This window comes from Pygocentrus nattereri, chromosome 12 (genome assembly GCF_015220715.1).
Source record: "Pygocentrus nattereri isolate fPygNat1 chromosome 12, fPygNat1.pri, whole genome shotgun sequence".
NCBI lineage: Eukaryota > Metazoa > Chordata > Actinopteri > Characiformes > Serrasalmidae > Pygocentrus > Pygocentrus nattereri.
This window is the reverse complement of record NC_051222.1, coordinates 27,977,001-28,004,759: the sequence shown is the minus strand read 5'-3', so window position 1 is coordinate 28,004,759 and position 27,759 is coordinate 27,977,001. Positions and strand designations below refer to the sequence as shown.

The window sequence follows — 27,759 nt, the reverse complement described above, 5'->3', positions numbered from 1 at the left end:
AGCTAAACAAAGCACAGCAGTTAGGGCAAACAAGTATTCAGACACTTCTGTAAAAATGTGTTCTCATTTCACATTTCATCATTATAAACTATGTTGTCAAAGGTTTCATGCAGCAAGTAGAGATCATGGTGAAGGAGCTTGAAGTTCTCAGGGACAACATTATTTAAAAAAACTCTTGAGTGGAAATGGACCTCAATAATGCTCTCATGGCTGACTTCTATCAAATCCTCACAGCAGTACTTCAACATAGATTTTATATAAAACCTTCTCAGACGAGAAAGAGGCTGCTGCTGCAGCAAAGAAGGGTCACACTCCCTATTGATACCCTTGAAATTTTGGAGCAGCAGGTGTCTGCAAACGTTTGGACTGCTATAATGCACATGATGTCCTCCTACTAATTACTGTAAAACTAAAATCTTGTCCATGCACTTATCTGATGTCCTCAGGTGGTTGGCGGGAAGATGACAGAGACTGGACGACTTGGAGCTTTCATCACCAAAGTAAAGAAAGGAAGTCTTGCAGACATTGTAGGCCATTTACGAGCAGGTGAGGGTTACTAAATGTTCAGTAGTTTCACGCCGTATGGCCAACTTGTCCTGAATTCTAGAACATCGCCATGAGGGTGGGCCTTCTGTCAATTCATATCAATTATATCGGAAATATGACTGGCGACCTGTCCAGGGTGTATCCTGCCTTCCGCCCGAAGACTGCTGGGATAGGCTCCAGCACCCCCCCGCGACCCTGACGGAGAAGCGGCTTAGAAAATGGATGGATGGATGGATATATCGGAAATAGCTTGAATATGTGATCTCAGTTGGCCTGAAAGGATGATGAACTTCATTTATGTGCTCAATATAAATTTGATTCTTGTCTGCTAGAGCGTTTAACTGTATTAAAATGTACTCCTGGTTGTATAAACCAATACCGCTAGTGTACTAAATGAAGGCCACTTTGATTTCAGGTGATGAGGTCCTGCAGTGGAATGGGAAGGCGTTGCCTGGAGCAACCAAGAAAGAAGTGTACAACATCATTTTAGAGTCACAGTCTGCACCTCAAGTAGAAATAGTTGTTTCAAGACCAATTGGGTAAGCATAATGAGCCACAGCTGTATTGCAAGTGGGTCTTTATCAACCACAAGGATGCTTTAAGATATAATCTGCTACAAACTTCATTGTTAGCTAGCTCTCAAGTTACTAGATTAAGCTAGGAGTTCTTGCCTTTAGGATGGAGGGCTTCTAAGTAGTTTGTGGAATTATGCCTGCTAGTTATTAAAGAGAGAACTGTAAATAAGCCTGGAGAAGGCAGCGGTCCACATACAGAAACAAAATAAGCATTGTTTTAATATTTGAATATACAGCAGACACAGGTTTTGATGTATTGAAATGTACTGACCAGTTTCTTCAGATTCAGTTGCTTCATTTTGTTGCATTTACCGGAATTCAAATTGATGTGCATCTGTGATTTGTCTTTCCAACGCATGTAAAAGATGTATCCATCGTATTCTTTCCAAAAACTTCTTGAGAAAGGTGTATAGAGCTTATCAGTAAGTAAAGCACTCAGTGACAGTGATATTATCCCCAGTGCCCAGTGCCTGACCCTAAAATACCCTCAAACCGTACATCATGGCATTGTTGTTAGCATTTCTATTATATTAGCAATGTATACATACCCAACTAATGCAACCCTCTGGATCCCTACTCTTTCCCTGATTAGGTTATGGTGCTAACATTAATCACTCCAGTATGTTAAGCCACAGCAATTTATCTGTTTGTTTCTGAAGAACTTTCTGTCTTTTCAAATACTGTATTAATCTCTTAAAATGTCATGTTTTCCTTTTTGAAGAGACACACCAAGAATTCCACAGACATCACATCCTCCTCTTGAATCTAGTAAGTTTGCCAAATTTATTTTCTCATTTATTTTGACGTAAGTACAGTATATTCATGATATGATTGCGTTCTTACAACAAAAAAAAAACTATACCTAAACACTATATATTTCTTATATTTACTTCATATTAGTATCTGACCAATATTTTAACCTGTTTCATTTTATGTCCTTTGCTGGTCTAGCTGGTTCAAGCTCTATAGATGAGTCTCAAAAAATGGATCGTCCTTCCATCTCTGTGATGTCCCCCACAAGTCCTGGAATGTTGAGAGACCTCCCTCAGGTTCTACCAGGCCAACTTTCAGTAAGTAGGAGCAGATATATAGTTGCATAGAAACGCAATAATAAGATAACACCACAGCTATAAAGATGGTGTAAAGGTGTAAAACATGTGATATGACAAAATTTTAATTCATAGTTGTCCCAAATGTCAAAGGTCAGCTATGACTTATTGGGTGCCTCATGATTGCTTCTTTTTTTTTGCATTTAAGCTACAAGACTAATGTAGATAACACGTAATAGAAGCTTAGCGTTGTGCAAAATGTGTTCCTAAATCAAAATACATTGTTATCTATAAATACAGATAAAACTATGGACAAAATTCAGGCTTGATGATGGTTACTGCATCTTATTGTCATTTGTAATATTACTCATAAATATAAAGTGCATTGAATTGCAATAGTAACACCCCAAGTACAACTTTCACCCTTGTGTACTTTTAAGTCTATGTAAATTTGTTTTACTTAGCAAATACCTCTTTTATTGAGTTTATGCTAATAGAGTTATGCATGTTTTTTCTCTGACAACCAGGTGAAACTGTGGTATGACAAAGTGGGTCATCAACTTATTGTCAATGTATTACAAGCCAGGGACCTGCCTCCTCGACCAGACGGCCGACCGCGAAACCCTTACGTCAAAATGTATTTCCTTCCTGATAGGAGGTGAGCAATTATTATTTAACAGAATGTAACAGACTTAACAGTCAGTATGTATCTGAAAGACTATGTATCTGAAAGTTTTTATTTATTGTTTAGTTTAGTTTATTCTTTATTTAATATTATGCTTTTCTCAAACTCAAGGACACTTTACAGTTCCAGATAACAGCAAAAAAAAAAAACATATACACACATAGTTTCTCAGCTGGCAGACTTGCGGTCCAGTCAGTGTCCGCCGTCAAAGTGCCTGGCTTGTGGTCTTGTCAGACTCTATTGTCATGGTGCAAAGTCCCCCAGTTCACAGTCTAGACAAACTCCACTGTCACAGTGAAAAGTCCCCAGCTTGCAGCCTAGTCAAACTTCATTGTAACAGTGAAAATTACCTGGCTCATAGCCTAATCGACCTTCACTGTCAATGCATAGTCCCTGACTCACAGCCTAGTCAGATTCTATTGTCACAGGGCAAAGTCCTCGGTTCTCAGCCTAGTCAGACTCCCCAGTCATAGTATAAAGTCTCTGGCTTGGAGTATAGTCAGATTCCATTGGCACAGCACAAAGTCCTCAGCTTGGGGCGTAGTCAGACTCCACTGTCACAGTACAAAGTCCCTGTCTCTCAGCCAGGAGTGTGGAGTTCCACACTCTCGGCCTAGTCAAACTCCACTATCACAGAACAAAGTCCCCGGCTTGAAACCTAGTCAAACTCCATTATTAAAGTACAAAGTCCCCAGCTCTTGGCTTAGTCAAACTCCATTGTCACAATACAAAGTCCCTGGTTCTCGGCCTAGTCAAACTCCACTGTCACAGTGCAGATTCCTCGGTTTCAGCCTACCCAAACTCCACTGTCACAGTGCAGATTCCTCGGTTTCAGCCTAGCCAAACTCCATTGTCACAGTGCAGATTCCTCGGTTTCAGCCTACCCAAACTCCATTGTCACAGTGCAGAGTCCCTGGTTTCAGCCTACCCAAACTCCACTGTCACAGTGCAGAGTCCCTGGTTTTGGCCTAGCCAAACTCCATTGTCACAGTGCAGAGTCCCTGGTTTCAGCCTACCCAAACTCCACTGTCACAGTGCAGAGTCCCTGGTTTCAGCCTACCCAAACTCCACTGTCACAGTGCAGAGTCCCTGGTTTCGGCCTAGCCAAACTCCACTGTCACAGTGCAGAATCCCCCGTATTTGGCCTAGTCAGACTCCACTTTCATGGTGCAGATTTCCCAGCTAGTAGCCTTGTCAAAGTCCACTATCACAGCAGTCCCCACTTACAGCTTAGCCAAAGGCTGCTGCTGCAGTGAGAAGTGTCCCAGCTCTTGACCAGCTCTTTTTCAATAATGGAATAACATGTCTTGGCTAATCAACTCCATTTGACGTGAGGGAGAAAACTGTCTCATTTTGGATTTTGATTAACTGTTACCTTAAAGGTTGAATATAGCTTCTGATTACTTGACACCACAAGCAGTGTTCCAGCAATACAATGTGTGTGTGTGTGTGTGTGTGTATATATATATATATATATATATATATATATATATATATATATATATATATATATATAAAATGTCTAATGTATCTCTCTTAGTGACAAGAGCAAGAGGAGGACGAAGACAGTGAAAAAGAGCTCAGAGCCCAAGTGGAACCAGACGTTTCTGTACTCACATGTTCACCGCAGGGACTTCAGGGAGCGAATGCTGGAAATCACAGTGTGGGATCAACCCAGAGCACAAGAGGAGGAGAGTGAATTCCTCGGGGAGGTTTGTGTGTAGTGGAGATCCATGAAATATGTGCCCATGCTGAAGCAATGAACTGAATTTACTCAATTTCAATGTGTACATAATTTCCTCATTAATAAAATTACTACATAAGCATAGGTCGGTCTTTATAAATGTAAATATCAACATTACACTGATGAAGATATGATGACAGTAGTAGATAATTCATTTACAACCTTTGAAGATACCTCCTTCACCCAGTTTTGTTCTCTTTGAGTGCTCTTTTAATGCACTCGCAATCAGTAGATTCGTCCGTGTTGAGAAGATGTCTGAAGTATAACTGAAGTTACAAAATGGTAATTGCACACTTTGTGTAATTGCACACTTTGTGTGCAATTACACATTTCAGCCAGAGATGATTTCAAACCCCCAAAACTATCACAGAGTTGCTTTGATTTAGGTAGTTACATATTTGAATAATACATTTTATTATTATTTATGTAATTAATTACATTCAGTTTACAAAAAATTTGTTAAAAAATAAAAAAAAGTTTGTTAAAAAATAAAGATTATTTTTCTTTTTAGAAAATATGACTATAGGCATAACAAGTGCTTTTCATTAAATTCAGATCATTTTTGATCACAAATGTATTACGGATTGAACATTCAGAATCTGCACTTTCAACAGAATTTTTGTCACCATAAGTTAAGCATGAGAAATAATTCATATAAAATCACAGCATGCCTTTGTTATCAGTGACTTCCAAACATCAAGAAGCTGAAATGTCTTTCAGTCTTTGTCTTTTAGTGATATTAGTCTAAAAGTGTTTAGAATTGGTGTAGATACACAACTGCAGTAGTGTAGTAGGATTGCAGTGTTGTGTGTACTACAGCAATGAACTGTTCCACATGTTTTGCAGATCCTGATAGAGCTGGAGACGGCTCTGTTGGATGACCAGCCTCACTGGTATAAGCTGCAGAGCCATGACTTGTCCTCCCTCCCTCTCCCCCAGCCCTCTCCCTACCTCCCCCGCAGACATGTCCATGGAGACAGCCCTAGCAAGAAGCTACAAAGTAAGTGTTTGTGTGAAATTAACCATAAAAAGACTTTTTTAGACTTGGACACACGTTCATGTAGTAATAATGGTCAAGGTGGATGGTATAGCTTAGTGGGTAGCACCGTTCATGTGGTGACTGGGGTTTGATTCTTCACCTGGGCACACCATGTTATACCAATAGTCCATGGGCAAGACTCTTAACTCTACATTCACCTCTGTAATGTGAATAAATTGTAAGCCACTCTTGATAAGAGCATTTGCCAAATTCTGTATATGTAAAAAAAAGATAGATTTGAGAGAAATAATAATTTACCAAACTATGTCCGTCTTATGCACAGCTTATGGAAAAAAAATGAATTGAGCAGTCAAAGTCATTATGAGTTATGATTACTTTTGGTCAGGTACTAGAAGCCCACCATTGCCTTATTACTCTTTGACTGTGTTTAACCATGTGACAGTTTTTAGGTGTAAGACTGCAGTGGTATGATTTTAGATGAACAAATTAAAATACCATTAGTCCTCTATATAAGTAACATATGAATAAGCATATATACAGTCAAACGTTTGCACAAACCTTCCAGTGTTAAATGACATATTTTGTTGGTTTTCTAAGTGAAAAATTTGTTCTTCTATCTGGAAATTTAAAGCAGACTAGAAGGACTCAAAAATCAGCACATGATGACATGTTCTAACAAAATTCAATTTCAGACGCGAAATAAAGTTGTTAAAATCTGCCAGCCTGGAAAGGGATAAAAAGCCATTGCTGAGACTCTGGAACTCCAGCAAACCATAGTGAGAGCCATTATCCACAAAAGGAGAAAACTTGGAACAGTGGTGAACCTTCCTAAGGGTTGCTGGCCTACCAAAATTTCACCAAGAGCACATTGACAATTCATCTAGGAGGTCTCAAAAGTACCAAGATTAACATTAAAGAACTGCAGGCCTCACTTGCTTCAGTTAAGGTCAGTGTACACGATTCCACCATAAGAAAGACACTGGGCAAAAATGGCATCTATGGGAGAGCTGCGAGGCACAAACCGCTGCTGACCTAAAAGAACACATGCTTGCCTTGCATTTGCCAAAAACATCTAGATGACCTTCAAAACTTTTGGGATAATATTCTGTTGACTGATGAGTCAGACGTGTAAGTTCTTGGAAGACTTCCCGTTACATCTGGTGTAAAGATAAGACAGCATTCCACCATTAGACCATCATACCAACAGTGTGATGTAGTGTGATGGTCTGGGGCTGCTTTGCCTCTGCAGCTTATGGGCAGCTTGTCATAATTGATGGAACCATGAATTCTGCTCACTATCAGCAAATCCTGAAGGACAATGTTCACCCGTCAGTTTGTGACCTAAAACTCAAGCACAGTTGGGTTATACAGCAGGACAGTGATCCAAAGCACACAAGCCAGTCCACCTCTAAATGGCTCAAAAGAAACCAAATTAAGGTTTTAGAGTGGCCCAGTCAAAGTCCTGACTTTGTCTCATTGAGATGCTGTGGCATGACCTTATGTGGTCATCTCATGCTCACACCCCTCCAATGTAGCTGAGGGTGGGCCACAATTCCTCCTAGCGATGTAAAAGACTCATCGCAAGTTATTGCAAATGTTTGATTGCAGTTGATGCTGCTTATTGGGTTTAGTCACTTTTTCCGATGGGTGATACAGGTTTTGAATAAATCTTTATCATAGATAAATGAAATGATCTTTTAGCAGCAGTATTTTGTTTTTAATTGTGTTGTCTTTGTATTATATTAAAATTAGTTGGCTGATTTGAAATATATCAAATTGACAAATTAGCAAAAATAGAAGAAATCAGGTTAAGCATTGCCAGGCAGGGGAAACAGTCAAGACAAAAATAAAAAGTCACTTTTATGTACGCATTTGGTGTCTCGAACATGCCGGAGCTCTGTTTAATACAGATGTGCTAACAAGGTCCTGCTCTTTATAACATTTAGCTATGAGGCCTTTGAGGGTGTTCTTCATTTTTTCCAGTTTCAGAAAATACCGTACATCTCTGATCCAATGTGTACGGGATAGAAATGCGCCATAACCTTTGCACAGACCACAACATTTCAGCATTTTAAATGCAGCAAATAAACAGCTATTGTGCTTTAAACTGTACCGAAGTGTGGACTTATTTTCACTTAGAAAACCAACAAAACAGGTTATTTGACCTGGGGTGCCCAAACTTTGGTATTCCATTTTTAGTTATTATATAACTCCACCTCTGAGATCATGTGCCATTTTGTAGTGCTTACTGAATGTCTCTAGAGGACCTCCAACTTGCCTGAACAAGGAACCCCGACATGCCCAAACTGGTAACCCAGTAGCAGTTTTCTCTCTTGAAAAATGAGTGGTGTTTTTGAAAACTGCCCCTGTTGTACCCTGTAATAGAAGGAAATCTTCCAAAGCAATTTTGTCCTACATACATTTTCCCCCCGAATGTCACCGGATCCTAAATTTTGAGGTCATTAAGTATTTGTAATGCTGATATTGCTAGGGGCAGACCAACATTCCTGCATAATGAAATGCAGTCATGAAGTTAAGCGAAAGTACGCCCCCTACTATAATTATATACTATATACTCATTTTATGTATGAAAATAAATATGTATCTTATAAACAATGTAACCATCACTACCCACATGCTTCCATGTCTCCATACATTGGTATAAATGTTAAGCAGTACATCCACTAGAGGGCAGTCCGGACTCAGAAGGCACATCCTTTCCTTAAAAAGTTCGGCCATTTTTAAAGTTTCTTCTTCGTCATGTCCATAGACAAATGGCTATTTTTGTGTCCTGGTTGAACTATTGACTACACTGCCCCCACGATTTCTGGTGGTAGTGCTCTGTTTTGTCTGCATTTGTAAGTTTTCAGACAGTGCACAAATACAGCTGAAATGAACTGCAAGTCTCACTTGCATCGGTTAGGGTCAATGTAAACAATTCTACAATAAACAAAGACACTGTGCGATAATAGCGTCCATTAGAAAGCTGCAAGGCACAAACCACTGCTGACCAAAAAGACACAAAGACACTTCTCGCATTTGCCTAAAAAACATCTAGACTTTTGGGACCCCCAAGATTTTTGGGATAATACTCTGCAGACTTATGAGTCCAAGGTGGAACTTTTTGGAGGACATGGGTCCCATTGCATCTGGCCTAAGCTAAGAGCGCATTCCACTATAAGAACATCATACCTCCAGTCAAACATGGTGGTGGTAGTGTGATGGTCTGGATCTGCTTTGCTTCTGCTGGACCTTGACAACTTGTCCTAATTGATGGAACCATGAATTCTGCTCTCAATCAGAAAATCCTGAAGGAGAATGTCCACCTGTCAGTTTGTGACCTAAAGCTCAAGCACAGTTGGGTTATGGAGGAGGACAGTGATCCAAAGCATCACTGCTCCATTTCGCCTGCATCCGTAAGCCGAAAAATATGTCCGTAATTAACACCGAGTACAGACAAAAGGCTTCGAACCATGTTTAGTGTTCAGCATAAAAGAGCCTTTAGACATCACTAGCTACTCAAATTGTAGCCTGCTATTGCCAAAGCCACTTAACCAACCTTACTTGCTTGCATGGGGTATTTTGGTAAGATTGTGAGTCCACATGTTAGCATGCATGTAGCACATAAACATTGTGATTCAAATGACAGTTCTATTTGAGAGTAGAAATGTACGTAGGACAAAACATATCAGCTTTGAATGTCATCGGTTAACCAAGTGCGATGGGGCTATTTTCAAATCTCCATTCATTGTAGTACACTACAAAGTGACAACATGTCCTCAGAGGTCTGTATACAGTATAGCATTCTGCTTGGAATCTCCTAATCAATGTGTGCTGTATGATGCTGTATTATAGTAGCAATTCAACTGTATGCTATGTGTGTATGTCTCAGGATCTCATCGCATCATTGAGAGTGATTATGATGATGCTATTACGGTAGTGTCTTCAGGTGGGTGGGGTGGGGGCATGGTTGCTGTGGTAATGCAGTAGACGTCCAGCACAGGGCGAGAGAGAAAGAAGACATTGTGATTCATAACGTACCACTGGGTCAGTAGATTGTCATTTGTTTCCATTTTGTACCAACATACTCTACTGTTCAAAAGTTTGGAATCAAAGTTTTCCACAATGTAAAACCTATTTTGTTGCAGAGAAATGTTTAAAATAATTATTAATATGCTCATCCTGTAGAATTACACTAGTTTTAGGTAATTAGTAGGAAGCTGTAAAACAAATTCAGAAATGTTTGTGTCCTGTGTATCCAAGTTTTAAAAAATATTCCTGCAAATTTATTTGAAAAGCTCTTGAAAAGTCTCGTGAAAAGAATGGTAGCTGTAGTAAAGGCAAAACATGGACAGAGGAAATAATGAAAAATATGACGTTTTCTACTTGTTGAGGCTCTGCTGTTTTTCTAAAACAGTCAAATGAATAGCTTCTACATGATGTCCATTTCGACTGGTCTCTAATGTTTGCACATTGCTACTTATCATTCATTAGTCTCTTATTGTCAAATGCAGAATTAAACATCTAAAATACTAGTGTCTGATTTATCTGGTTCAGTACCTTAGTCTACATTGTATTAGTTTTTATTGTATATAAAATAACAAAAATGATTCCAAACATTTGAACCATATAACACTTGATAAATAAAATTTAAGTCTAACCATATCAACAGACCAATATATGAACATTTTTGAACCAAAAATGTAAAATATCAATGGTAATAAAACATATATAACTATTAGTACTGGAAGTAAAGACTAGATACTGAAATCCAAACGTTTGTAGTACAATGATGCCACAGAACAATTCCAAATTCAGTGGCTGACAAATGGAGCACCATTCAGTTTGTTTGTTGTTTGTTAGAGATAAAGTCTTTCTCCCCCTCTGCTGGGCTATTGTAGTAATGAAGCTGCACCACAGAGATAAACTCACAAACCAAACTGCATGGAAACCACAGGAATGGCACCATAGTTAAATCGGCAGTAGCACTTCGTAACACCCTCATAAGTCCCATTGAAATGTACCATAAAGCTGGCGTAATCCTTGTGGAAATGAAATAACAGGCTATGGCAGCTTAATGCACATTAATATGGGTCTTATGAAAAAAAGGTTCACTTCTTGTGTTAACCTTACATTTTTCTGTTGCATGCCTGTAGCAAAGCTTGCTATAGATGCTGTAGAGAAATGAGTAGTGATTTTGTGGTGTGGAGAATTTTGAAGACTGTGACAGCTCACAGCTTTAAGCATATCATTCTGGTTTAGCCATATAATCTCTTTAAGTAGGTGACGTGTTTGATACAACTGTCTGAGATTGTGTAAATGATGCTGTGTATGTCACACAAATCATACATCAAACTTCAAGTATCTATGTTGATATCTATGGATGGGAAGATGTAAAAAACTTCTTATACTCATATTAGGGACCAAAATTGTCACAGTTTTTCTTATTATTAGGATGTTAAAATATATTGAAATCATTGAAATCACTTAGCCACAGATATTATCAGGGACATGGGAAGCTGTTTTACGTAGGGGGTCTTATACAGTAGCGTTAGAGCTCTACACATATGAAAACATAGCAACCAACCATGGATGCAAACCCAGTTCTCTCCAAGATAATTGTAGGAAGTAATCACTTAGGTTGAAAGACCAAATGTATTTATGTATATGTAATACCTTATGAACTCTATTGATTTTCATAGATTTTTGTAAATATGTGCTCATTCAGACATTGAAGACTGTAACATGTTCCAAAAATTGGGGTTGGACAAAAGTAGGAACATTGTGAAATGTTCAAGAAACATCTTAAACAGGTGATGTAGTAATATTTAAGTATAGAAGTAACGTCCAGGAAAGGCCTAGTTCTTTATGAGCAAGGATGGGTTTTGGCATTTAAGAGCAACATTCCTTGCTGAGTGATTGCAAGGATTTTAGACATTTCATCATCTATGATGCCTAAAATTATACAAAGTTTGAACTGCATTAAAAACCAGCATGCTTCTGTGATGGATATCACCACATGGTCTCATGAATACTTGTCAATAAACAAGTTTGTTGCTGGATCTAAAAATGTAAGTTAAGACCACGCACAGTGGAAGCTATATGTCAACAACGTCCAGAAACGCTGCCGACTTTACTGGACTTGACTCATCCGAAGTGGACTGATGCACATCGAAAGTGTTTTGTCGTTTCCGATTGCTTATGGAAATAATGGAAGTGATGTTCTTCTGGCCAAAGAAAGAAAAGGACCAGTTAGATTATTACCAGAAAGTTTAAACGTCAGGGTCTGGCATGAAGTTTGGATGTATTATTAGTGCCTCTGTGAAAGCACAGTTTATGCTGAAAGATAAATACACTTTTGAGAGCAACACATGCAGCCTTCTAAATGACATCTTTTTCAAGGACATAGAGGCTTATTTCAACCCGACAATGCCTGGCCACATTTTGCATATGTTACAAGACCCGTTTCCCTTTGAAAACATGTTGTGCATTATGAAGCACAAAATATGTCAACAAAGGCCCCATGATTTTGCCCAGCTGAAGACTTGTATCATGGAAGAATGGTAAATAATTCCACTTTCAAAACTGGATCAGTTGGTGTCTTCAGTCTACAAATGATTATTACGCCATGTTAAAATATAAGGTGACATAACAAAGTGGTAACACTGCTCTTGTCTTATCTCCAACTATAATCTTCCAACTGTTTTGGAACATGTTGCAGGTACCAAATGTAGAGCATATTTTACAAAGAATCAACAGTGCTCATAACGCAAAACACCAAATATTGTGTTTTTGCACTTTCATACAGGCAATGTAAATAAAATGTACTAAACACTGCGGCCTGTTTTATTAGCATTTCACATAATGTCTAAACATTTTTGGACTATAGAAAAACAAAAATACAAACTCCACTTTACAACAAGCACAGATTTAGGGACTCTAGAAATGTGACTTGATTCTGGATAGCACCCTCAGAACCCCCTGGTCCCTTCCCACATCCCTGGATATTATATTTATAGACTTTTTGAATGAACAGAATGAACAGTTATTTGAATTATTATATTTTTATGGGTTTTATGTCACAAAATATATCATTAAAACTGATAACTACCCCATCCGTACTGCTATGTAATACTGTACATATAAGGCTGCACAGTGTGGGCTTTTTGATCATTTTAGCAGCCTGGCATTAATATCTGAAATTGTATGGTTAAAGATATGCGGTACTGTTCTGTACACTGTTTCTTGGCTTCTTTTTGGCATGTTGAGAGTGGTAGAGTTTGTGCTGGTAGTTCGGCACAATACATTCGCATGAGCTCTAGAGTTTAAAATTAATAGTTTCACACACACACACACCAAAAAAAAAAAAAACTGAACAAATTTCTCACCATTAGCCCAAATGTAGTCGATCAGTCAAGGCGTGTTTGGTGGCTGATGTAGCTAACAAGAAATGGAAACTTCTACCTCACCAGCTTAGGCACTGTAAGCCTAAATCATCACACACTTGCCTTAAACTGTGTTGATTTCTATAATAATTTCAAATAGACTTGCTGAAGTGGTTTCTGAAACTATGTGACATACTATTCACTATAAGCATAAACATGAGCGGTTAGCAGAATGGTATTTGATGTGGTATTAGCTTCCATTATTTATTAGCTACATTAGCGTCATAGCTCCAGTGCAAATCTTCAGACGCTAAACATGTCTTGGCTGAATGATTACATTTCGAGTAACTGAGAAAACTGTCAATTTGATTTCTGGCTCAATAACTGCGTTAAAAATCTGAGTTTGTGGGTATCATCATTAAAGATACCTACACATTGATTTTCTATCTCTTGGGAAAGATGTGATGATGGCACCGAATGATGAGTATAGTTCAGCACAGTCCTGCATATGTTTATGTGTTTGTGTGTAATGACATCCCAGCAGCGGAGAGGAATTCCAGAGACAGAGAGAGGTCCAGTACACTGACCGTTCCAGAGAGGCAGGCGGCGGTCCAGCATCGCTCTCGCTCTGTCTCCCCACACAGAGAGGACCAATGTAGAGCCCGCTCCAGACCCACACATGTGCCCATGCAGAGGTACACATACATGCTTACAAACAGATTTGTTATTTATATGGAAGAGTCTTTTATATGTACCTATATGGAGTAATATGACCCATTGTGTCATTGCTGGAACAAAAGCTTGTATAAAACTATGTATAGAAACTTTACAGGAGAAGCAGATTCTAACATTCTTATATATAAATACCTGTAGGTAATAATAAAACTCCCCATATGTATTATATATACAGTACAGTACAAAAGTTTAAAGGACTCAAGTGTTAAGTTGGGTTGCATAGGACTGATTAGCCAAACCAGTTGTTTGATGATATGTAGAAATAATACTGGGCTTTCTAGCAGAGGTTTGGAAATGGATAACCAAACACACTGACAGACATAAAATCACTACTTGTTAATGTTATTTGTATTTATTTAACACCTCCTGTTCACACTCTTATATTAGGTCCACTTACCATATAGGTGCACTTCTACAATTACTGACTATAGTCCATCTGTTTCTTTACATACTTTGTTAGCCCCCCTTTTTGCCATGTATTTCAACGGTCAAGACCCCACAGACCACTTACCTTTTGGGTGGTGGATCAAACTCAGCACTGCAGTGACACTGACGTGGTGCTGGTATGAGTGGATCAGACACAGCAGTGCTGAGACAGCTCTTAATGTAACTTTTGCTTTTCAAATTGTTTATTGGTGCATTCATCATGAAACACAGAGAGCAGATGGTTTTCAAATGGTGTAAAAAACAATAAATAGAAACCCACACAATGTTTTGTTTATGACACCGACATGTCTTCCTCTCGCTCTCCTTCTTTTCAGGAGTCTGGATGAAATTCATCAGAACCGGCATCCTTCTCACTCGCCCACTCTCTACCATAACTCCCAGCAGGAGCACAGATCTATAGACTCTGACTATGACTATTCTGAGGACAGGTACAATGTTTTGTTTTGTTTGTGGAGGAAACCTTTGATGATGATTCAGATCTCTGCTGAAAGCCAAAGATGTATTTAGAATTATAATAGGTATACCAGTCAATACCAGTCAAAAGATTGGACACACTTAATTGAATGTATGTTTCTTATAATCCTAAAGACATTTTAATCTTAAACTTATGCTTAAATGCTTCAAACTCTGCTTCTAAGACAAATATAAAGACAGAAGGTAATGCCTGTGTATTATTTTTTCCAAAACAATGTGAAAAGATGACATAAGTGCACATTGGATGTGAAACTTAACCAAGCATTTTAGAAATACATCCCAGATGGCTCCTCAGGAAACTACTTAAAGGGGTGTTCTACGGATTTTGAAAAATGTCTGTATAATTTAGTGGTTGGGGTGTAAACAAAGTTATTCAGAGTGGTTTGATGTGAAATGGTTCATTGTAGAGAAACGTGAATAGAAACGAGTAGATTTCTTTTTAGTGGTGGTAACAGGAACCTGGGGTGATGTTGACTACAATGGAAATATACTCATTTTATTTACTATCCAAAATTAAACCAATCTGAGTGACTTTGTTTATATATTAATGATTAATTATGAAGAAATTGTGAAAAATCTGTGAAAAACCTTTAAAGAGACTGCGAACAGCCTAGAAAGCTGCATCAAGGCAGAAATGGTCTGATCTGAAGAATCTAAACTCAGAATTTTTGAATCACTACATAATTCCATAGTTTTAAGTCTTTCCTATTACTTCTAAAATGTGCAATGTAGGGACCTTCTTTGAGTAGGTGTGTCCAAACTTTTGATCATTTAAAAAATGCAGATGTAATAATGTAAAGATTTTTTAAGCAATAGATCTTGTTAGAGTTAATGAAATGCATTGTTACTGCCTAGACGAGTTGTTTAATAGCCTACTTTTACTCTACTAACTACTAATACTACTAATATGACTAACAGTCATTTAGTTGTTCAGTCATTACTATGGTTATGATCATTATTAATATTATGATTTCTAAATATGTGTGTCATTATTTCCCTCTGTTCACTGATTCATGTGTGTTTTTTATTGGCCATCCCTTTTACTTTCGGCTTGGGTTACGTTCGTTTCGTCTTGTCATTCATCACCATGGCAACCTCAGTGAGGTCCTGGAGATGCACAGGTCAATCCGGGGCGGGAGTGCTGAGTGCCTGCACACAAACAGGTAAAACTAAATAAATAAATAAATAAATGAAATAAAATGGGTTGTCAGTCAAACTGATCCGCTGTCTTGATTTGACTACACTGCCCAGCGTTATTTTCCAAGTCACAAATCCTCAGTTCCGAACAAGCTGGGACAGTCTATGAAATGCTAATAAAAACAGAAAGCAGTGAATAGCAAATTCTGGGTGACCTGAAATAAAACGAAAATGTCTTTACCTGTGCAACCTTTACTGGCGCACCAGCCTGGGACCCTCATTCTTTAATTAAGCGGCCATGTTATTGTAGTATGTGCAGATGCATTGAAAAAAAGCTCAAACATTCCTGAAAAAGGTGGCATCCAAATGGCAGCAAGTGTTGCTCCAAAATGTGTATATATCTTTCAGTGTTAATGGTGCCTTTACAGATATGCCAGTTACTAATGCCATAGACACTAATGCACCCCCATACCATATCAGACACCCTGGCTTTTAAACTTTACACTGGTAAAAATCTGAATGCTATTTTACTCCTACCCCAGGGGGGACAATGTTTCCACAAACAGTCTGAAAGTTCAGACCAGAGTGCTTTTTTTCACTGTCTGTCAGTTTATTTTAGATGAGTTCAAGCCGAAAAATTGGCGGCATTTATTTTTGATATTGTTGATATTTGGCTTCTATTGTGCATAATACAGTAGTAACTTGCATTGATGGATAAATTGAGGCTCAGTGTCTATTCACAATGGTTTGTCAAAAATTTCCAGAGCACATGTGGTGCTGCTTTTTAATGTAGTGCATTCAATTGTTGTTTTTGGCCCTTTACAAACATAGATTCCTTGTAATCACTCATTGAGCAACATTGCTTTTGGCAGAACGTTGAGCCCTGATCCATTCTTACTCATGACTAGGCCTTTTCTGAATGCTCCTTGTATGCCCAAGTGTTGCATCACCTGTTTAAGATGTTTTTACCATTTCACAAGTCTTACATTTTTTAACTGTTTTGCAGGCAGTTTCAGAATGAGCATATATTTACAAAAGCAATGAAGTTGATAAGGTGAATCACAAAATATCTTGCTTTTGAACTGTTTTCAGGTGAACTGTCAAGTGACACAACCACAGGTCAAACTGGATTTACATGTCACTGCTTTGTGTTTTTGTTAGCATTTCACATACAGTCCCAACTGTTTTGGAACTGAGGGTTGTATTTCCGAGTTGTTCAAACTCTGAGAGGCTGTGAAGAATTCGAACGAAACAAGCTTCATTGATATGTATTAGTTACAGCGTTGAGCCGACGTCTGTTCCTTGCCTTAGCTTATATTATCTAGTGAATTTGGCTATAGTGATTATGCTTACATAAAGGCAGAGCTATCTTTTCTATGCATGTCCAAATTGCATGTTTACATTGCTCTAATGTGTTTCTTTTCTTTATTCTTCCCATTGCATGACCATTCTGTGTACTAACGTGATTAGGAACTTAGCTAGGCACTGTAATACCTTGCCCCCAAAGATGCCCTTGTTAGTGAATGGCATTCATAAAGACATATACAGGTAAGAGCTTTACCCCAGCTATTAAAGGAATACTGTAGCTTTTTTTTTCAGACCTGATTTCTACTTGCCACATCTCAATGTCATTCACCAGGGATTGGTTGAATCATGTGCTATAGATGCAGCACATAGAGATTAGAAAGTGCTGGACTATTCCTTTAAGATCAACACACCCATCCATTGCTCCATCTGTGCCACAATGTGTACCAATTAGTCAGACACAGTATGTGTAGGTGCTGTGTTTTTTACGTAATATTGCTCATATGAAATAATGAAAATACACAATTTTGCCATCAGGTTTTCTAAGATTTTCCTCCATCTGTGAAACTGACACATTGTCTCCAGATGAAGCCCCTCAGATTTGGAAGGCTGTGCTAGATAAGCCACTTGCCGTAGAACAGCTGTTTTTGGCTGTTTGCAGAAACATATGGGTGTTTTCTATAGTCTCGCTTTAGAGATAACTGATGCAAAGCCGTCTAATGGTTTGCATAAGCTGATTCAGTTATGTTTAATCTCTGTACATGAACAGGTCTGCAGAGGTCACGTGTGTTATGTAATTGAGCTGCCTCAGTTAGTGGTCAGCACATTTATAGCATGCTATGGCCTGTGCTTAAAGGAATATTTTTAGCTCTGTTTAGATCTTATCTGCGTTTGCTGAATCTGTAGCATATGGTCGATCAGCATGCACAGTAATTTTGACACTTTTCCCTGTACTTAGAAAATAACAGGAAACTTGAAGCATACAGTACAAGCTAATGAGCAGACGCTGGATTTAATGTGTTTTCTGTTGTGTTTTCTATGTACAGAGATAACATTCTAACTGGTGACTGACTGTTCGCTGTAAACGTGGCAGATTGAGATTAAACGCTGTAGAATTCCTTTAACACCACCCATGTTTAAAGTGCAGTCGTATGCAAAAGTTTGAGCACCCCTGGGCAAATGACATGTTTTGTTGAGTTAAGTGAAAATAAGTTAACAAAAACAAAGTGTTTTAACATTTAAAATAACCTTAAAAAGTTATTGGCTACTGTAAAATGTTTGGTTATTATGTAAAGTCAGTGCAGTAACTAACTTTTTTTTTTAAGTTAAATTGCCAGATTTTATATAGGGCAGAAAATGTGCTGAAATATGGCATTTATCTGAAAGTTTTAGCTCACAGCTTCTATTTATTTGCTGATTTAATATATTGGAAAAAATAAAACATCAAATAAAATGCCAAATAAAGTGCCATAACTTTTGCACAAGGCCACATTTAATGTTTTTTCCCCCAATATTCAGCCAATAAACAGTAATTGTGCATTACATGTGCAGAAGTGTGTTCTCTGTAGAGGATGTGTTTACATAGTTTCATGTAAAAAATCTTCAAAATGACATTTAACCCAGGAGGCCCAAACTGGAACTTTTTAGCAATAATAAATACTATCAGGGTCACCTGTAGAGCTATCTGTGTACTGATAATCAGAAAAAATGCATTTCATTCATTTTTGGTGTAATCATTTGTCCCCTTCACTTCATACTGTTAAGGCCAGTAGAAACATTGTTGTTACTGAATTATGTCTGGTTTATTGTATTTGACCATTCAGAGTCAAAATCATTTGCAATGCAAATTTTCTTTTAAAATATAGATCATCCAGTTTAGCCAATCAGCTAGATGAGTTCCTGTGTGATTTGTTTAGTCCGTGAGCTTTTCCATTTCGTGATTTTCTTTTCTTTTTTCCTGTGGGTTTCAATGGGTGTGGGAATCTATTTTCCTTCTGGATGGAACAAATTCCAGTCAGATTGTAGGTCATATATCAAAGTAATAACTGCAAACGTAGCCCAAGAGTCTGTCCAGTCCACAGGAAAAAAGACATTTAAACCCTAAGCTTTAACCCTAATCCACCACAAAGCAACCTTGAAAAACTTGCTTGATCTTTTGTTCATTTCTTCTGCTTATCAGCTGTTCTTCATAGAAATATCTTTACACTTGTTGGTTTTGTTTCTGCATGCTTTTTTCTGTTTGTTTATTTGTTTCTTCCCATGCTAAGCTCCACCCTTCCTGCATGCCTAAAGAATAAATCGTCACGGCGACTAGAAGTGGGCGGAGTTGCCCCTCGTAGCGTCGTCCCACAGCGCGTGCTCAGATTTACAGATGAGGTCAGCATTAGGTAAGGGCCTGTGGGCTTACTCTGAGACATTGAGGCTAGCAAAGAAGTGGAGGAAGAAAATGTGCAGAATCATTTCATTTAAAAAGCAACTTAGAAAAGCTGCTCTGCTTTTAAAGGGCAATTCCACTGATTCTTTATAAATTTCTATAGAATTCAGTCATTTACTTGTGAGCAAAGTCATTCAGGCAAACTTACAAACTTGGATTTCTTTACAGTGGTGGTGATGGGAACCAGGGGTCACCATATTTACATGCAAACATAGATTATATCTTTTCATAAGTATACATGTAATGTTGAAAAAAAAAATTGGGGGGTGTGGGGCACTATTTTGCCTTATAATGCCCTGCATGTAGCCCTATGCCATGAAGGCATTTAAGAAAAAGGTTTAGACCTGTGCTTGCAAGCCCTGTCCTAAAGACTCCCCAGATAGTCGGTATAACCTTCATCTCTATAGCCATGTGCAAAAGGTTTGAATACCCCCAGTCAAATTACATGATTTATTGATTTTCTAAGTGACAATAACTTTTTCAATTATTCATTTTCTACAAAGACCTTAAATGCTGCAAATTTTAGAGCACCGTGTCTATTTATTTGCTGGGTTTAACATAATAAAACAACATAAATTATCCAATTTGCCTTATCTTTTGCACAGGCCATAAAATAAAAGAGTTTGATGTCGTATGTAAACATTGCTAGAATTTCAACTCCCAGGTCCATACAAGAACCTAAGCTGCAGAACAGCCTGTTTCGAATTCTTTGTTTCTATGATGTCGCAAAAACCAATGCATACAGCCTCCTTCAGCAGTTTAGATCCACTCACACTAAAGTTATGGGAAGTTTTTCAGTCTGGACTGCTTTTTGAATCAGCCACAATGCAGGGCAGCCTATCAGAACAGGTATATTTCAGAACATATATAAGTTGGAAAGTGGTCATGCAAAAATGAAATATGACCTTTTTGGTATATAAAACAAAAGTATTGTTAACATTAATTGGACCATAATGGATAATGAAATGCAATAAAATGTAGGATATAGGCCCTTTAAAGTAAAAAAAAAAAGTTAATAAAAAAGTTGTAGTATAACTGTCACATAAAAGTGGTTATTAAATACAAAAAAAAGATTTATGCCACTCAGTAATGTGTGAGGATGTTGTAAGAGTTGTTTTTTCAGTATGTTGTAAAGTCTTGTTACTAACACAGTTATAATACTAGTAAGTGTTTTCACTATCTGTCAGAGTTAACTGCCAAGATTACACTGACCGGTCCGTTTTACTGAAAACGCTGATTCCTCTGAAAATATTTTAAGCATGTTCTTTGTAACTGGACCCGTAATGCTCTAGCTGAGCTTTAATCGGCATCGTTTATCATTGCTGTCAGGTTTCAAAGTGATAAAATCTCATGTCCAGCTGGCCAAAGGCGAGTGGAGAAGAGAAAGAAACAGGATTAGAGAGGGAAATAGAACTGGGGCCAAATGTTGCCAAGCATGCATCAATATCCCTGACCTATAGACACAGTTAGTGCATCAGCCATCTGTCCAAGAAAAAGTCTAGAGAAAGGGCACGCTCCCAAAGCTCTAATGAGTTGCTATAGCACCCAGACGCATGGCTTAAAAAGATGCTGAAGGACTGATTCCTCACGCAAAGTTCACACATAAATTCACATATTTTCACGTCTACCATGAGCTTATTCCCCTATAGTCCTATGCAAAAGTTTGGACATTTATGGTTGAATGACACGTATTGTTGATTTTCTGAGTGAACATAAATGAACACATTGTCTACAGAAAGCACTTGATTTTAATGCACCATACTGTTTATATGCTGAATTAAAATAAAACACAAAATGTGGCCTGTGCAAAAGTCATTATTATTATTTTTTCCAGTTCTTAAACTCAACAAATAATTACAAATTGTGCACTAAGATTAGTGGAAGAATTGCCATATTTGAAGGCTATATTCTACGTATTTCCTCTATTTAATGTTTTTTTTTTGTTCCCTGTAGAAGACATAATTTTCCTGGAGGTGTTTGAACTTTTGCATATGATTATAGTTGCAGTCCAAACACAGTTTATCCAGTGGCCAAAGGGTTGCCCACTGGCCCATGAGTACCTGTGTCACTTCAGTTGCAGTAACATTTACACCATTTAAAAATAAACTGCACTTTTACATTTAAACTCTGTAAAGATTTTCGAGGAAAGGGCCAATAGATATGCTCTGAAATGACTTGGAATACATTCTAATTAGAAGTTAACAAAACTGTGATCTTCAATTCTGTGAACTTTTTGAAGTTCAACAAAATTTTAATTCCAAGGTAGCCTGGTTAACATACTTTTTTTGAACTCAAACCACCATATTATTTTTGCAGTGTAAAGTTAGCTATGAAGTTAGATGTGAAGTTTTCTTGTAACACTGCTAGTATCTGGAATATGGTCAAACATTTTGTCAGTATTATTATTTTTTTGTTATTTTATTCACATTTATTAAATTAACAGTACGTTTATATTTGAAAGCTGCACTATGTAAGATTATTGGTTCAAATTGAAGTAGCATTACTGAGTCAGGTGGGGAAAAACACTCTAAAATATGATTTAAATATGACTGCTGCACACTATAAAGCCTGAAATAATCATTTAAAAATTTAAAAGAGGTGTAGGGTCAGGATTCACTTACATCCCCAGAAAACAGGTCCTTCACGAAGTTTTGAGTTTTCTTTGAATACTCTTTCAACATGCTCGTCAGATCATCAGATTCATCTTCTTAGCACACAGGTCCAACACAACCCATGCTACAAAATATTCTTTTGCACATTGTGGCAGTTACACTGTTCCACCTGAGAGGTCTCCATATCCCCAAATCTTACATAGTGCAGCTTTTAACAAATTCTGGAAACGATAAAACATCTTTAGATTTGCCATGACAACACAGTGTCAGTGTCCTTGAGGTCCTGTTGGCTGATGCTTTAACATTTGCTAGAAAACAGTTAGATAGAAATCGTTAATAGCTTATAAGGAGGTTGAAAAACATTTCAGCCTTTTATCTTCCCTGTACCTTATTATTTTATTTTATTAAATGATTGAATGTTCTATTTTGTCACTACCAAAACAATCATAACACAGAAACTTTACCAAGTGTTTTATAATTGACTGTTATGGCAGAGACAATTTTAGATCATTTTATCAGCTCGTCAGTACATGACTGTCAAACATGGCTTTGAACTGCTATACATACATAAAATGCAGAAAGTTAGTGATAATTCTTAAAGTTGAACACTGATTTTCAGACTTTGGGACATATGTACTTCAAAACAATGGGATCTAACTGCTCATCATGTGGCCACAAGGGCCAGGGATGCAGTCTCACTTCCTGATCTATAATGCAGGGGTGTGGCTAAAATAAGGCCCGCCCACTGACTAAAACTCATTGTTGGTAGTGAAATGAAAACATGGAATAGCATTTTTTGTGGATGATTTTTAAAAAAAAAACATTAAACTCTTGATAAATTAAATCTTTCAACTTCACTTTAAAAGAAATCAAAAAGATATCTAAAACATTGAAAAAAAGATTATTTTCAGAAGTGTAAATGTAGGGAGCTTAGGGTGTTTAGGACACACACCTCTCAGAGAAAGTACACCTCCCTATAAATGAGGATTTTGTTTAATACTATCTGAGTTAATGTATTGGGTTTATCATAACATAATCATTGTAACTATCTAAAGTATGAGTACTTCATTGTTTTATTTAATAGTGTTTTTTTTTTAAATAGTGGTTTTGTTTTAAAAACTGTGGCATCGCAGTTTGATCTATCTCTGTAAGATAGCCCACAAACATTGGCAATGCTGCCTCATGGAAATGTTCAAAGTAAGTAGCAGTGATAATGTTCAGCAATCGTGTTTCTGATCCTTTTTTTCTGTCTTTTTTTCTTGTCCTTCTCAGTGACCTTCAGCCATCGCTGGACAGAATCAGAAGCGCTAGTACAACATGTTTAAGGCCAGAGACCAGCTTCCACTCCCCAGACAGAGAAAGGTACACAGTAGGGGTATATAGCACAAAATCTACACAGTAGGGGTATATAGCATAAAATCTGTACCCCCAGACAGAGAAAGGTACACAGTAGGGGTATATTGCATAAAATCTGTACCCCCAGACAGAGAAAGGTACACAGTAGGGGTATATAGCATAAAATCTGTACCCCCAGACAGAGAAAGGTACACAGTAGGGGTATATAACATAAAATCTGTACACCCAGACAGAGAAAGGTACACAGTAGGGGTATATAACATAAAATCTGTACACCCAGACAGAGAAAGGTACACAGTAGGGGTATATAACATAAAATCTGTACACCCAGACAGAGAAAGGTACACAGTAGGGGTATATAACATAAAATCTGTACACCCAGACAGAGAAAGGTACACAGTAGGGGTATATAACATAAAATCTGTACACCCAGACAGAGAAAGGTACACAGTAGGGGTATATAACATAAAATCTGTACACCCAGACAGAGAAAGGTACACAGTAGGGGTATATAACATAAAATCTGTACACCCAGACAGAGAAAGGTACACAGTAGGGGTATATAACATGAAATCTGTAACCCCAGACAGAGAAATCTACACAGTAGGGGTATATAACATAAAATCTGTAACCCCAGACAGAGAAAGGTACACAGTAGGGGTATATAACATAAAATCTGTAACCCCAGACAGAGAAATCTACACAGTAGGGGTATATAACATAAAATCTGTAACCCCAGACAGAGAAAGGTACACAGTAGGGGTATATAACATAAAATCTGTAACCCCAGACAGAGAAATCTACACAGTAGGGGTATATAACATAAAATCTCTACCCCCAGACACAGAAAGGTACACAGTAGGGGTATATAACATAAAATCTGTAAGCCCAGACAGAGAAAGGTACACAGTAGAGGTATATAACATAAAATCTGTACCCCAGATGGAGAAAGGTACACAGTAGGGGTATATAACATAAAATCTGTACCCCAGACAGAGAAAGGTACACAGTAGAGGTATATAACATAAAATCTGTAAGCCCAGATAGAGAAAGGTACACAGTAGGGGTATATAACATAAAATCTGTAAGCCCAGATAGAGAAAGGTACACAGTAGAGGTATATAACATAAAATCTGTAAGCCCAGACAGAGAAAGGTACACAGTAGGGGTATATAACATAAAATCTGTACCCCAGATGGAGAAAGGTACACAGTAGGGGTATATAACATAAAATCTGTAAGCCCAGATAGAGAAAGGTACACAGTAGGGGTATATAACATAAAATCTGTACCCCAGATGGAGAAAGGTACACAGTAGGGGTATATAACATGAAATCTGTACCCCAGATGGAGAAAGGTACACAGTAGGGGTATATAGCATAAAATCTGTACCCCAGACAGAGAAAGGTACACAGTAGGGGTATATAACATGAAATCTGTACCCCCAGGCACAGAAAGGTACACAGTAGGGGTATATAACATGAAATCTGTACCCCAGATGGAGAAAGGTACACAGTAGGGGTATATAACATGAAATCTGTACCCCAGATGGAGAAAGGTACACAGTAAGGGTATATAGCATAAAATCTGGACACTCATAATGATTCAACTGTGCATTCAGTGCATCAAAATACAAAATCTTACCACGATTCGATGAGATGACATTAGTACGATTCATAAAAATACACTAAATACACATATTTATACAGTAGTGGACTATACATCATAAGACAATACTCTGTACTTTCTTTTTTTCCTTTTTTTACATCTGAAAATAGCCCTAGGAATTAATTTTGCTCAAAAATGTACATAATTGGTTAATTGGTTAGATAGAATTGGAACAGGAAGCTGAAAAAGCAAAGGAAATGAATATGAGCAGTAGAGTAAAGACCATGCATGAATCCATGATGATATTGGTTTTGACAAATAAGTCAATAAGTCTAATACTAATTCAAGTCCAATTTTTTGCATTTTACAAACATAAATATTTATGTATTGGCATCTGCAGATAATAGATCTGCACACAGTTACCTTAAGGATGCATCCCTAAATCAAATGGTGGTTAGAAACACTGCGGTCAATTCTTCTTCTCTTCCGAGGTTTTTCTTTCGTTTCAAAATATTAATCTATATGGCCAACACTTGGCTCATGACAAAACATAAGAGACTGGTCTCATCCCCCATGATCCATTTCATCTTTCCATTCTGCTGTTTTTTCATACCTCACTTCCTTTTCTTTTGTCTTTTACTCATTTATTGCCTGCATTGCTCACACTTTCTGCACAGGCCGGTAGGCAGTTTGGATAGAACTGCCTGTCCAAAACCTAACAAGAAAAGCATTGACAATGACAGGTGAGATTTCCTCCACATTCGTCACTGCATCTTCAGTCTTCCCTCTCTTTTCTTCTTTTTCTCTCTGTTTTTCTCTTTTTTTCTGTTTTAAAACTCATTCTACTTACTACCTCTTTACACTTTTCTTTGTCTCTTCCTTTCTAAGCCACTATCTCTTTGTTATTTAATTCATTTTCAAAGATCATCTATTTCTGTTATCCAGGTTTTATTATTATTATTATTATTATTATCAAGTGCTGTCAAGTCAATTCTGACCCCTGGCAACCATATGGATGCTGTTTTTCCAGACTATCCTGTTTTGAATCTTCCGGCTTCTGAATGGCTGGTTCATGATTGTGTGACTGTTCACATCCGTCTTGTTGCTAGGTGTCCCCTTCCTCTTTTTAGCTCTGTTTCAAATTCAAATGTACACAATTTTCCCCTTTCACTCCAGTCAGTCAGTCAGATAAGATGCTTGGTGTCTGAAGTTGGCTTCTTTAGTTTTGCACTGGAGCTTCGGGGCTAATTGATCTAACAAGTAATGGAAACTAATACCACATAAAAAGCATGCTAAATACATGCCTGAATCAACTAAATAATATGTCTACAATTACAATTTTATTACTTAATTTCTTATTTCTGACACTGTTTGGCACTGTTATCTATAAAAATGCACAAAATTATGTTGCATAGCTATAAATGGTAGTACGAGCTCTCCTGAAGCAGACCAGATGTCTTGAACTACATAAGCAAGTTTATATCTGAGATGATATAACAACTCGACACAGTTTGAGGCAAGTGTGTGATGATTTAGCCATGCAGTTTGCACAATGCTGTTTTGGTACATTAACTTCCATTGCATGTTAGCTTCATCCGTCTTTTAGCTCCAGCACAAAAATAAAGAAGCAAACTTCAGGCACCAAACAGGTTTTGGCTGACGAACTACATCTGATGGTTGGAAAATTGCACAAATGTGATTGTTCACCAGTCGCCAGTTTCTTTCACTCACTCACCTTTTAATTTTCTCTTCTGTTTTACGCTGCATCTTGTCATCCCACCCCTTGTTTCTTTTGCCCCTTGGCCTTGGCGGCTGCATGTAGGATCCAGCCCACCTCCATCCTGCGAGGCAGCAGGTGGAGGAGAGATGCCCCCCTTCGGCCCTTCAGCCAAACTGGCCTGGGGGGCTCCTGCCCCAGTTCACCACGCTCTCTGGACAGGTGCATGCTGTTAAAAATACCCCTTTAGACCCTGCTTATTTCTTCTGTGATGTCTCCCCACTGTCCCTCTCAACAAAACATTTTTATCAAGTTCAGTTTTAGTTCTGGAACTTAATGGTGCAAAATTTGACGGTAAGTGAGCATTGAAGGAAGAGTACCCTAGAAGTTGTTGATCTGTCAAGACATGTTTGGTGTCTGAATGTTGCTTCATGTGTTTTGCACCCCATTTGGCCTAGAGCAGTTTACAAGGCTAATATAGTAAACAAGGAGAAAGTTCCAACCAACTGGCAATGTGCAAACTGTGCAAGATATTTATTTGTCCCTTATGTTGGTTGTGCAGTTTTATGTACCAAAAGTCAAAATCATAATTTTTACATGACCCTTTTCCAACCTCTTTATCTCTAAGAATGAAACAAGCTGTTTTTATGACAGTCCCTTTAAGACTGATATATGTAAATGAACTGGTATTGGAATAAAATGAAATGGCAGGATATATAAAAGTGTTGGTTTTCATGACATTAGAAAATCTATTAAAATCAGAATAGGTTGTTTTTGCAGTTTAGTTGCCTAATATGGACACATATCCAAGGTATAGACCTATAAAAGCCTTCATTTGGTCTGTTTTCATCCTTTGTTTATAGATATTGATTGATATTACGGTCATGCAGTTTGCACACTGCGCATTCATTTCATAGCTCCAGTGTCTCTTTTTCATGTGTCTCTCTCCCT

General features: G+C 37.8%; 1 protein-coding gene across 20 annotated transcripts in view; it reads left to right on the top strand.

Annotated features, from left to right (window-relative positions):
* Window positions 1–27,759, top strand: part of rims1b (regulating synaptic membrane exocytosis 1b) — a 105,340-nt gene that overhangs the window by 57,736 nt on the left and 19,845 nt on the right. For 6 of the 20 annotated variants that reach the window (XM_037543700.1, XM_037543697.1, XM_037543693.1 and 3 more), the window contains 15 exons: window positions 447–546; window positions 962–1,085; window positions 1,487–1,543; window positions 1,843–1,889; window positions 2,067–2,191; window positions 2,698–2,828; window positions 4,396–4,567; window positions 5,446–5,599; window positions 9,492–9,548; window positions 13,526–13,679; window positions 14,481–14,594; window positions 15,741–15,803; window positions 23,401–23,490; window positions 25,769–25,834; window positions 26,914–27,030. In XM_037543700.1, coding sequence (XP_037399597.1) covers window positions 447–546; window positions 962–1,085; window positions 1,487–1,543; window positions 1,843–1,889; window positions 2,067–2,191; window positions 2,698–2,828; window positions 4,396–4,567; window positions 5,446–5,599; window positions 9,492–9,548; window positions 13,526–13,679; window positions 14,481–14,594; window positions 15,741–15,803; window positions 23,401–23,490; window positions 25,769–25,834; window positions 26,914–27,030 — 1,571 coding nt within the window. Of the gene's footprint in view, window positions 1–446; window positions 547–961; window positions 1,086–1,486; window positions 1,544–1,842; window positions 1,890–2,066; window positions 2,192–2,697; window positions 2,829–4,395; window positions 4,568–5,445; window positions 5,600–9,491; window positions 9,549–13,525; window positions 13,680–14,480; window positions 14,595–15,740; window positions 15,804–17,247; window positions 17,326–19,349; window positions 19,470–23,400; window positions 23,491–25,768; window positions 25,835–26,913; window positions 27,031–27,759 lie in introns of all 20 variants that reach the window. The other 14 variants (XM_037543695.1, XM_037543712.1, XM_037543708.1 and 11 more) reach the window with 12 other exon arrangements.